The sequence below is a fragment of the Thunnus thynnus genome, chromosome 19, assembly GCF_963924715.1.
Source record: "Thunnus thynnus chromosome 19, fThuThy2.1, whole genome shotgun sequence".
Classification (NCBI taxonomy): Eukaryota; Metazoa; Chordata; class Actinopteri; order Scombriformes; family Scombridae; genus Thunnus; species Thunnus thynnus.
In genome coordinates, this window is record NC_089535.1 from 2,691,392 (window position 1) to 2,704,115 (window position 12,724).

The following is a 12,724-nucleotide window of genomic DNA, read 5'->3' on the forward strand; positions in this document are numbered from 1 at the left end:
TGAACAATCAGTTGCCCAGGCCCTGCAGGCTGGATAACCTGCTTTGAAGGTAACTGTTGTAACTGTTGAGCTCATCACAGTGAAGGCATTGTAAGTTGATAATGCCCCTGGGTTGCCTTGAATGTCCTGTGGTTGCTTGAGATAGCACTGACCTGGGTTACCAGATACTGAGTTGTTTGAGGGTTGTCATAGCCACTGCTGTTTTGCCTGTGTTACCTTGCTGCTAGTTGTGCCTCCTTTTTGTACATGTGTTCATCATTTATAAACTGGATCCAGCTTATAGGTGGATGGCCATGGGAATGTTGGTGCCAACTACTAGGACTTGCTAGCAGTTTTTCCTAGTGTTCCTGCCAGACGAACAGGGTGGTGTACCATTGACGTCCCTCTCCCCTTCACTGCATATGGTGGTCTGATGTGGTAACTGTTTGCACTTTAACTCTGTCTTTAAAGGTAACCCCCTACATGTCTGGGTCCTAAAGATTTTGAGGTGGTTCACACTTACCAATTTTATCTTTTTCTGTAGCGTTCATGGCAAGTTGGCACTAACATTTTGCCTCTTTTTAGGACTGTTGTGCTTTTATTGAGTTGTATGAATAAAACTGCCCAAAACCTGATTTTATAACTATTGTTCAATAAATTGCCCATCCAGCGTCAGAATTCATGTCTCCGTGTTATTTTGGTACTATCTGCGGGGATCCCAAAATCAAGTTAAATTTCCAACGCCAAGTGGCGTAGTTAACATTGAGGCCCACTAGCCTCATTAATAGGCAGAGCGCCATAAGATGTTATATGATCTAGTCACCTCATGCCTCCTCATTCACCTCATGCATATCACATACAGACGGATGACAAATAAAGGAGAAACATCATTAAGTGTCTTAGTAAGGTGTTGGGCCACCACATGCCAAAAGAACAGCTTCAATGAGCCTTGGCATTGATTCTACAAGTCTATGAAACTCTACTGGAGGGATGGAACAACATTCTTCTAAAAGATATTCCCTCATTTGGTGTTTTGATGATGGCGGTGTAGAGTGCTGTCTAACACCTTGGTCCAACATCTCCCATAGGTTTATAATGATGTCTTTCCCATAGATCTAAATGCAGATGTCACTTTAGTCAGTGTTCTTATATTTGCCTGTTCTGTTCATCATAAGCAATAAAATAGATAAATTGTGCCAACTTTAAAACGAAAAGCGATTTGTACATTGAAAGTTAAATGTGGTCTAAGGTACATAAAATATCAAGGTAAGTGTGTATACATATATACATATTTATATACATTGTTGCTATGGATGAACAATAAGTCACTTAACATATAAAACATTTTACTGGATGGTAATTAATGTTTTGTTCAGTGCTTGTTAACGAATTCAAATATAGGTCAAATTTGACCCATGAACACTAAAAGTGTAAACATTCATTAAACTGGACTGTCAGCCCTCCAGGAAGTGAATGAAGGAGTGAAGGCAGAGAAGTGAATTTACAGTGTGTGTGTGTGTGTGTGTGTGTGTGTGTGTGTGTGTGTGTGTGTGTGGATAATAAATAGACAGACTTAAAGTGAAAGTTCTCTGTGAAGCTGTGTTTGTGGTGAGTTGAACCTTGAGGTAACACTGTCAGGTGTTACAAATGCCAATTTGTCAGTGAAGCTATACAGTAGCATCCATATGATTTAAATAGTAAAAGAAACATTATAGAGGCTAGGGACATAATAGTGTAGAGGACCAGTAGAATTAATCAATCCATACATTTTATTCACAAAAGGGAAAACAAACAAACAAACAAATGAACAATGGGATAATTTGGGAACAGAGCGGAGTGCTGTAACCAAGTTATCTGCCCATCAAATGTGTGTGTTGGTGTGTGCGAAAGAGCATATATGTGCATGGTTAGTAAGAGGAGAAAGGAGGTGCAGCAAGAAACAAACTGTTTGTCACAGTTTGAGAGCCAAAGTTTCCTGCACTGCTATTTTCACTTTCATGTGCATGCGTTTGTTTCTGAATGGGACCAATAGTCCTCATGGAGACCAAAGCCCAGTCCTAATGCAGCAAAATGTCATTTCTGAGGTCCTGGTTAAGATTAGGGGTAAGGTGTGAATTGAGGTTAGGTTATGGTTAGGGTTTGGGTTAGGCTGTACAATATGAATGGTCTAACAATCAAACAATGTCCTAACAAGGATAGCTGTGCTTGTGTGTGTGTGTGTGTGTGTGTGTGTGTGTGTGTGTGTTTGCCTCGCCTTCAGTCAAAGTCCAACTTAGAGAGCAAAGGACAGAAGCAGCTCGACCACAAGAGTAAAAGACAATAGAGACTCTTGTCGTATCAGAGCGTCAGTCTGATCTTTCTGCTTTGCATGCTGAGAATTTGTCCTTTTCTTTTTTAAGAGTTAAGAAACTCAGATTGTTAACAACTGTAAACTTAGTTTGACAGGAAGTGACGAGGACTTGGTGTGTTTTTGTTTCCACGGAGATGTTTGCAGCTAAAGCCAAAGCAGCTGTGAAGTGTCTGGGCGCGGAGGGAGATCTCATTTACAACAAAAATGCCAACCAGAAGATTGACATGCTGACTCTGGTCAAAGTTAAAGTCAAAAAGAGAATCTTCTGGTCAACCGTTGAGTACAAGATCAGCGATCAAACACTGCTCGACCTGCTGCAGGAGCCAGACTTCTCCATAGGTGTGTATTCTGACACAAAAGTATATGCTGTGTAACAGCAGTAAAAATACCAAAAACACGTTATAAAAATACTTCATTACATGCAGAAGTCTTGTATTTATTATACAGATGATCAGCTTCATGTAGCTAAAGTTTCACAGTAAAAGTACAAAAGTATTATTCATATTTAATAAGATTATCATGTTTTTTATGTAAAATATAATATTACTCTTAACTACAGTAGTTACATATATATAATGAAGTTACACCCCAGCCACCCTACTTCCCTCTGATAAAATAAGATAATAGTCCATAAGTAGCAAAAAAAATGTCAAAATTATTAAATACTTTGTCAAAATTATGAGATGATTAGCCCAAATTGTGAGATATTTAGTCAAAACTATGAGATCTTTAGTGAAAATGATGCAATACTTATAAAAAGCTCTGAAATAATGAGGTAAAATGTCCCTGCAGAGTGCAAAGAGGAGGTTCTGATGAAGGATTTTGAGAACTTGAATGACAGCAGTATTGGAGGCCGTGCAGCAGCAGGACTTGATGCACCTAAAGTTGACGTGAAAGTGTCTGCAGCTGTGGACACTGTGGATGGAGTGTCCCCTTTCACTCTGTGGAAAAAGACAGTGGACACCAAAAAACTGAAGGAGAGCTGCGCTGACAAGTACGTCTCTGTTTGTCTCTGAGTGTCAGAAAAACTCCAGTTTCTCTGCTTTGTTTCCACGTGTGAAGGCCTCTCAGTCAATTATTGGTGAGGATATGGACTGAAAATTCATCAAAGATCTCACATGGGGATAACAATGTTCCATGATTCATTCCATATTCTCATGTTTCATTAAATATCCTCAACCCTCCTCCTCTCGTCTGTGTTCCCTGCAGGAAGATAAAGGAGAAGATGGTGGACACGCTGAAACTAAAGGAGACGGAGAAGCTGACTTTTGTTCACCAGACGGTCTACAACACTGCTCCTGTCACGTTTTATGGCAAAACTGGAAAGAACGGCCTTGTGTCAGCAGTGTTCCAAAAATTCGGATGTTCATTGTGGGTGAGTGTTTGTGTCTCTGAGAGAAAAACTACAGAGAATAAAATGAATTTTAATTTAAACGTCTTCATGAGAATCCTTTTAGAGACTCAGGTACTCATGAAGGTCTGGGCCTGTATTCATCAGACTCCAAGAATTACACTTAAGATTACCTTAAAGAACCAACTGAAGAGTAAAAGATTATTTGTATTATTCATCATAGACAATAACTCTATTTTCTACAATTTTTAAATTTTCAAAACATGTCTCAGAAGGCATGTGCTCACCTAAATTTTTGTGTGTACCAATATCTGTCTGCAGTCTCTACCATCCCCCCTGTTGGCACGTAGTCCTTCTTCCCATGTGTCTGTCCTGTAAGATAAAAAAACAAACATTTTGGCACAGTTTCCCCTCTTTTGTAGGAGCATTCTGCTGGGCTTTAACCAGTTCAGCTAAGGAGACAGAAGGGGTTATAAGAGAAGAAATGTTAGACATTTGCATCACAGTTTGGATTGGAGCTTGTGTAGCTGCCTTTGCTGTGCTTTCATTTCCTCTTGACACTGATAGATAAATAGATTCTAACAGGTTAGAGACCAGCGATGCATGTGCAATTCATTTACTTGATATTAGAAATCTTCTCATTCCACAATGTCCCAAAATCATGTACAACCCTGAAAGCATCCTGCACCATTTATACAGACAGCAACTTGTATAAATGGTGACCTGCTGGATTCAACAATGTAATCCATAACCAACTTGATTCTCACCTGTTTGTGGGTCCTTTCTGCTTGAGCCATCTACATAGAGAATCAAGTCAGCATTAGACAAGGGTGTTACAGTTAGGTCTGGTCGTGGTGAACAGATCTGAGCAACTACAGCCAGACAATCAAGAGTTTTATCATCTTCTTCTGTTGGGAGACGTGTAGCAGGGTTAAGTACAGGACGGGTTATGGTGACATTTGGAAGGGTTAGTAGGACATCATTGTAATGCATCATTCTTGCAGGTGTTAAATTGCTTGTTTTGTATTCCATTAGGATTTAGGATACTGCAAGAGGAACTAGTAGGTTAAGGGTCTGATATCCCTCTGATCCTCTTGAGGCTAATAGGGCTAGTGATGTATCTGCCATTACTTTAACGCTGTGTGGCAGCCCTGCTGCAACAGTATCCAATCTTGATGAGAATTAGTCTACAGGGGCCTTCATTATGAAGAGTTCGGTCATATTAGTTTGTTTAGAAACGGCTCCAAAGACTAATAATAGCGATCACAGTTTCAGTCTCTGAAAAGTATTTCTGTGTCAGGAAGAAAAATATAGAGAATCACAAGAATTAACCCCTGAAATCATGTCTGGATTTTATCCTGATACGAGACACCTGAAATGTGTGAGTGTAAACGTGTCTCAGTGATCCTGCTGTGTTTGTTCCTTCAGAGGAAGAAGAAGGAGGAGACAAGCTTCACTATTCCCAAAGATGTTACCATCGCTTACAGCTTGATGGAGATCACCACTGAGGACAATACTCTGGGTGAGACACAACTCTGTCTGTTACTGCGTCTCTACTCACCCACATAACTCATGTTAGTGCTGCTGTAAATCACATCTGCACAGTTTGAACACGTTCTTTTAAAGAAAACACGGAAGCTATCTCTTCCTGTTTACTCCACCTATTTATCAGTAATAATTAGAAGAGAGTTAATACATGTTTTTAACTCTTTGTTATGTATTAAAAATCAGTTTATAAAGAGATACTAAACAGTTTATTATTCACTATGATGTAGCTGTCAGCAGATATAAGTGTTTATTGATATAATAGTCAACAACCATAACACTTCCTGTTGACACCTTAAAGTATTTCCTGCTGTATAAACAGATGTATGACAATATAATAAAACACAGCTGTCATAATGTAAAATAGGTCTTCATAGGAGAAGTTATAAAATACTGAAGTAAATAAACACTTAAAATGTCCTTATATCTGCTTATAACTACATTATAGTGAGTTATAAACCATTTTAAACTGTTAAGATACTGATTATTAATGATAAATAGATAAATAAGTGTTATAGTCCATCTAAAAGCTACAGACGAGTTTTTCTGTGAAGGAAAAGTAAGTCATTCATGTGACCAGATATTGTTAATTCACTAAATTATTCGGTGAAACATCATCGGCTGTAATAACTCAATCATCATTATTAAATGTCAGACAGATGATCAATGATTTAGTTTGTAGCGCATAACTTCATAACTTGTTCTTCACTTTTGTTCAGGAATTCTACCTCGATTCATCAAAATGAAACATTATGACAAAGGTCTGTTTTTAGCTTTCTATCAACTTTTAAACAGATTTTATACTGAGAAGATCAGTTCTGTTGTTTACTGCTCATCTCTGTCTTCACTGTCATACTGATGCTGCTGTTGTTGACTCCATCTTATATCCAATAACTTATAAATTGACACCATGGAAACCTCGGCAGGATGGTGGAGGGTCAGCACAGACGGAGACGATGAGACGCTGCAACAACTGACGGAAGGTCAGTTTGAGTCTTAAATGTCTTCACAATGTAACCTCATTTAAATCATATTCCATACCTGAGTTTCTGAGACTTCTACATCATCAACAAGATCAGTCATCACCTGAAAAACCTGGTGTTCATCATCTGCCACATGTTAGCTGCCCTCTTGTGGTGAAAACTGATTTTGCAGTGGTTTTATATGCTCTTTTTGTGGTAAAATTGCAAGCAAAGGAAAATAATGTGAAATAATGAAGGATAAAATTTAATCACTTCCTATGCACTGCGATGACATGAGTTACTGTAAAACAGTAGTCCTCGCCTAAGGGTGAGGACCCTATTGTTTTTTGTGTGTTTGTTTGTTTGTTTGTTTGTTTGTTTCTTTCTTTCTTTCTTTCTTTCTTTCTTTCTTTATTATTACGCTACTTAAACCCTTAATTTGACCTCCTAAACATGCTCAAAAACTCACCAAATTTGGCACGCACATCAGGTCTGGTGAAAAATTTGATAAAATGTAAAAATTATCCCCCAAAGTACCAAAATGTGCTCTATAGCGCCACCTATGTCACTATTATTATTATTATTATTATTATTATTATTATTATTACTATCATCATCAGTGCAATGCAGAGACTGTACTACATCATATCATGCAGGAAACATACAGAGAAAAGACTAGAAATGGTTACACAACTACGGTAACTAGGGTGATCAGAAATCAGTATAAAAAGTAGTCTGGACGTATATGAGGAGGGCAGAAGATGGCTGTTTGTTTTTTTTTAATGTTTAGTAATCAACATCATGTAAAAATATTTCTTATTTTTTCTGACAGGCAGTGAAAACCTGATATCAGATGCACATTTAGCATCATTACATTGACCTTCGTTATGTTGTGTTGAACTTTACTACTTTACTCACTGGATTAAATGGTAACTGCTGTTGTGTTTCCTGCAGACATATTTCAGAAAGCAGCTATTCTCCAGCCGCTGGAAGAACTTCATGAGTCGAGACGTTGTGATCTGCTGAAAACACTCAGTGAGCTTCTGCACGACAGAGACGCTCTCTCTCTACTGGTGGAAACAGTAAGACCAATGTTCTCAACAGTCAGGGTGAAACCTGTGTGAAGCTATGTGTGGTCCTCCAGAGGTTTCTGAAGGGAACATTTATCACTTACTGGTGACATGATGTATGTTTGTGATCTTTATTAATGAATAAATAGCACATATGAACACATCAGTACTGCATTAAGACAGACTTGAAACAACCGGAACCTGTCCTTTAAGGTTTGACTTTATCAGTCAGCAGACACATCTCTTCCTCTGTTTCCTCTCTTCAGTTGGATCAGAACAGTAAAGGAGTGTTTGAGTGTCCAGAGTCTCCAGCTGTCTCTTCATTCATGGATCTTCTTGATGTTTCTGAAATCTCCAATTCTCAGAAGGATGCTGCTCACCTGCTAGTCAGCGCCATGGACGGTATGGACTGACACACACTACACAGAATTTGACAGAATCTACAGCACATGATGAATAAAATAAAGATTTTTCTCTGTTATTTTTTCTCCTCAGCTCTACCAGACAATGCTGCAGCTCTTCTGGCTACCTGCAGTCTTGAAACACTGAGAGTCCTCCAGCAGCTGGTTGGTTTATTCCCTCACCAACATCTACATGCCAGTCCCTCCAGGATTTTGCAGTTTTTTGTGATTATTGCAGCAAAAAAATGTCTGATTTTGCAGAGGCTGTTTGACAATTGCAATACAATTTGCAATTTTTTATGCATTTTTTTTTGCGGTAAAATTTAGAAAAAGGAAAATAATGTGATTTTTAAAAAATCTACTACCAATGAAGAGTCATATGTAATCATTTCCTTCGATAAAAAGCATACTAGATATCACAGAAACAAATATATTTCAGTGTTTATTTTTAAATGTATATTCTGGACATGAGAACCATGGGCTCCAAGTTATATAAAAAAGAAAATACCGTACTTGAGTTCAATTTATAAGCCTTAATTAAATAAACTTTCACCTCAGTATTAGAACCATATAAAATTAGTCCATAATGCCATTGAAATAAATGCATTAATATCAAAATATAGTTTCATTTCCAAAGTGCCCATTTTTATGTTTGAGGTAGATTATGTCCATCTTTGCTGTCTGAACAGCTTGTGTTTGTCTGACTAACTGAATCAAACCTCCTTTGGGAACATTTGGGAAATGTTTTGCTCGTCTATGGCATCATTTTTGTTGGTAGGTGAGATTTGTCCATCTTTCACCTGAATACACCTGAATACTTGCTGAATGTGCTGCAATAAGGTAAGTTACCACCACACCAAATGCCACAATTGGTCCAAATCACAAGCGAATCCCAAGTGATTTGGCCATGTCACGTAGAAAAGTTGAGGTTATTTCATAAAATTGCAAGCTCTTGCCAATATTGTGGGGATTTCTTGAATTTGTATTAATTAATTGTGTTCGCAAAATCGCAATTTCCTGGAAGGACTGACAGACTCTAAATGTTGCTGTATTGATCTCATCACAGCAACATTCAAGAACATCTTTCTCTGTCTGTCTGTGTCTTGTCTTGTTGTCCAGGTGAACGGTCTGAAGGAGAACGCTCAGGTCAAACTCCCAGAGTCTCTGCCCGTCTCCCTGCAGGAGGAAGGCGAGCTCTGCTGGGCGGCCGAGCTCCTCTGTTTGACAGATCAGACGCTGACAGAGCTGAGAGATCAGTGGGACAGACAAGATTTCTCACCAGAAGTGCTGCTGGAGCTTGTGTGTCTCATCGTGCAGGGACTCAGCTTGATGAGGCCCAAAACACACTCATAATGTAGTCAGCTCTTTTATTATAGAGGTAATATTAAATAACGGCATTCACCATTTTTCCATTGTGTCTTAACACACCACTCAGGTTCCTGTATGAACACTGCAAGAGGTTTTTCAGGCTGTAATCATTCCTCTTCTTCATACTGGCTATTAAAAGATCTCCTTCGAAATCCACAGTGTGTCCACACAGTCATTTTGTGCAAAAATGCATTTAAAAGTTTATCTGAAGCTTATTTTAGGCTTTGAGCCTGTCCTCCCAAGAAAAAGGACAGTAAAGGTTGTAAATTCGTGCGCCAAAAATGTTACATTTGAATGACAGATGCCATCTAGTGGCCGTAGTAATTATGACCCAGGGAAGTGTCGCAGTTTAGATGACATAGGTGACTTTCTTAGTAGAAGGAGGTGGGTTGGGTGGATAGCTAGATAATTAGTTTTAAGGGAAATAATGGACACCATGTCAACCATGAGTGTCATGTTTAAGGAAGTATTAACCACGTTTCAAGTGATCATTTTAACCCCAACCATGATCTTTCCCTAATCCTAACCAAGTGTTTTTTGTGCCTAAACCGAACCAGACCTTAACCACAGCGTTGTCACATCAGAAAACATTATTATTTTTTAATAGTGAGTTTTTAATGGTTTTGGAAAGCAGCATATTAAACTCCTGTTTTGGAAAGTGGCACATGATGCTCCAATAGGTTGTTCTGAAAACAATCCAATGGGTTATTTTGGAGTGCAGGTACAACTTTAATTTGGAGGACTTGTTGGAGGCTTTGGCAGTCTGAGTTAGTCATATCAAGTGGATATCAGTCTTTTTAGCATCAAATTTCATATTTTTGTTTCCTTGGACAGTGTTTTCCCGTTGAATTGTGGTGGAGGTATAGTAACAAAAAGAGGAACTTTGGCACTAAAGTGTGTCTCATCGTGCAGGGACTCAGCTTGATGAAGCCCAAAACACACTCATAATGTAGTCAGCTCTTTTATTATAGAGGTAATATTAAATAACGGCATTCACCATTTTTCCATTGTGTCTTAACACACCACTCAGGTTCCTGTATGAACACTGCAAGAGGTTTTCCAGGCTGTAATCATTCCTCCTCTTCATCCTGGCTATTAAAAGATCTCCTTCGAAATCCACAGTGTGTCCACACAGTCATTTTGTGCAAAAATGCATTTAAAAGTTTATCTGAAGCTTATTTTAGGCTTTGAGCCTGTCCTCCCAAGAAAAAGGATACTATATGTTGTAAATTCATGTTCCAAAAATGACATAGAGTTACATTTGAATGACTGACGCCATCTAGTGGCCGTAGTAATTACGACACAGGGAGGTGACGCAGTTCAGATGATATTAGGTGACTTCCTTAGTAGAAGGAGGTGGGTTGGGCAATAATGGACTTAGGGGAAGGAGACAGCTATTTGCTTTACGTTTCAACCATGAGTGTCATGTTTAAGGAAGTATTAACCACGTTTAAAGTGATCATTTTAACCCCAACCATGATCTTTCCCTAATCCTAACCAAGTGGTTTTTGTGCCTAAACTGAACCAGACCTTAACCTCCATCTCTACACACAGTGATAATGTAACTGACAAAAATTAATGCAAACTTGATGTTCACTGTTGGATTACAGCTCAAGCAAAGGTCTGGGAATGAGTTTGTGGAACAGACCAAACCAATGTCTGTCTGCAATAGGATAAAAAAATACATTTTAAACATATCTAAAACTGTACAGCAGGCATTTGAAAATGATCTCCAGAAATGTAAAGTATACATGATTTGTAGTTATGAAGCTAAACTTTGTAAAAACACTGCTATTATGTTTTTTCTTTAAATGATGTTAACACCAGATAAAGAAGTCTTCCATAGCTGGAAGAATTCAACAGAAATAAATCTAATCATGACTCTTCCAACCACCTGTAGGTAAAGGTGAGCAAGGCTGTGTGAAAAGTTCACCTCTCTAGTTTCCCACAAGTATAAAACCCAGATTACATGAGAGCTTTGTTTCAGCTGTATATTTGATATTTTTCCTGTGTGAACACACACATTCAAAAGGGTTTTTTGGATGTTCTTTTGTGCCATGAAATCACCACTAGAATCTATTATGATCACTGTGAAGCCAAACTGACCACAAGCCTCTGTTCTCTGTGAAATAATAAACTTTTCTTGTACATGGATGTTTCAAAACATACATTTTGTGTGGAGTATTACTTCTAAAATCTGTGAAAACAATGCAATTTTGGTTGGTCGAGCATGGTGAGTGTTTCCTGATAACCAATGAGAGGGTTGCAGTGGTTGATGACATCATGGCAGAGCCCATCCCAGAGGGGTGACAGGTCACCAAGCTCCTTCACCTGTTGGGCCCTGAGAGAGAGTTAACCTTAGCTTATTAAATTATTCTTCAAAGTGGAAAAGTCAAACATAACAGTGTAAAGAGACAGAAAATCACATAAAGCAGAACATGTCCCCTTTAAAACTTGTAAGACATTTATAAATATGTGTTAAGATATACTTGAAACAGAGGTCACACATAATCAACTTCATCACTTTAAGTAATATGCAAAATGTTCATTTTCTTGAGTGTAAACGTGCCAATCAGATGACTTTTGCTGCCTCTACAGGAGTTGAGTTGTGCTGTGATACATTACAGTGTAGCTTTTTTATTGGAATCATAAAGTTTTCACGTTACAATGCTGTAAAATAATATCTGTTATCTTTCAATTACAGTAGTCCAAATTCAAAACTGTCATGACCACCTATCTCAAGTTTGCCAACATGTGCCTCTTCTGTTGAACTCCCTATATGCTGTATATCTTGTTGTTTCACATGCTTATTGTTTTCACATGCTGTTTTCAACAGCCGAGAGCTGAGAAGAGAATGAGAAACATTTAGGAAGTTGTTCTACTGATGGACACACAGACATTCCAGAATATAAAGTCAGAGTGAATCAGGCGATGTATAATAATAAGTAAATAGTCCCTGTTGTTGGCCACACAAGAGAATTAGAATTATCTTAATTATGATTTTGCGGGGGTATAGGTCTTTTAAGGTTAAGCGACTGAGATGCAAGCACAAGAAAACACCAAGTTCAGTTTTAGTTACATATTTATTACTAAACACAACAACTACAACAGACAAACACAGATACAAGAGGGAAAGGGGAAACTGGTACAAAAGGCTTCGACTAGTGAATAATTGAAATGAATGATGATATCTATTGTGTAGTTGGTGTGAGAAACCTGATAGACGAATGAGATGATTGTTATCTGAGTAGCTGTGAGTCAAATCGATGGCACAGTCAGTGATAGCTCTACTGAAAACATGCAATTTGTTTCAAGATAAGAGAAGAAAACATTTTTAAATGAGCCAAATGATGACAGAGAACAAATATTTACAGGTAAATTATTCCAATCAGAAGGAGCCTGGAACATAAAAGCAACTTCCTAAGAGACAAATGCATGTATAATTATCATGTCTTAAAAAGTTCATTTAAGTTAAGTGAAATCTGCAAAATGAACAGCAGTCTAATATATTGATAATGTATAAATGTATAAATGTGGATAAAATAACAGAAAATTGTGTGAAATGGAAACTAAATTGTGCTGTGAGACGTTCTGCTGACGAGCTGCGTCACAGAAATCAGATAATTGGGAGAATTTAGTTCCACACTGAAAAGTGCAGATCAATGAAGATGATCAGAAATTGATGAATCATCAAATCA

General features: G+C 38.0%; 1 protein-coding gene across 1 annotated transcript; it reads left to right on the top strand.

The window, feature by feature from the left end:
• The first annotated feature begins 2,256 nt into the window (after nucleotides 1-2,256).
• LOC137170824 (gasdermin-E-like) lies at nucleotides 2,257-11,153 on the top strand. The gene is made up of 10 exons (XM_067574416.1): nucleotides 2,257-2,668; nucleotides 3,122-3,323; nucleotides 3,539-3,704; nucleotides 5,109-5,202; nucleotides 5,945-5,986; nucleotides 6,152-6,208; nucleotides 7,142-7,269; nucleotides 7,524-7,659; nucleotides 7,753-7,823; nucleotides 8,778-11,153. Exons 1-10 carry the CDS (start codon nucleotides 2,464-2,466, stop codon nucleotides 9,009-9,011), a joined length of 1,335 nt encoding a protein of 444 aa, XP_067430517.1. The 5' UTR covers nucleotides 2,257-2,463; the 3' UTR covers nucleotides 9,012-11,153.
• Nucleotides 11,154-12,724: the final 1,571 nt, after the last annotated feature.

Bases quoted from the DNA above. Each gene is read 5' to 3' on its own strand.
- LOC137170824 (XM_067574416.1), top strand. From the start codon at position 2,464: ATGTTTGCAGCTAAAGCCAAAGCAGCTGTGAAGTGTCTGGGCGCGGAG. The intron at 3,324-3,538 runs GTACGTCTCTGT...TGTTCCCTGCAG, and splicing joins AAGGAGAGCTGCGCTGACAA to GAAGATAAAGGAGAAGATGG. The intron at 7,660-7,752 runs GTATGGACTGAC...TTTTCTCCTCAG, and splicing joins GCTAGTCAGCGCCATGGACG to CTCTACCAGACAATGCTGCA.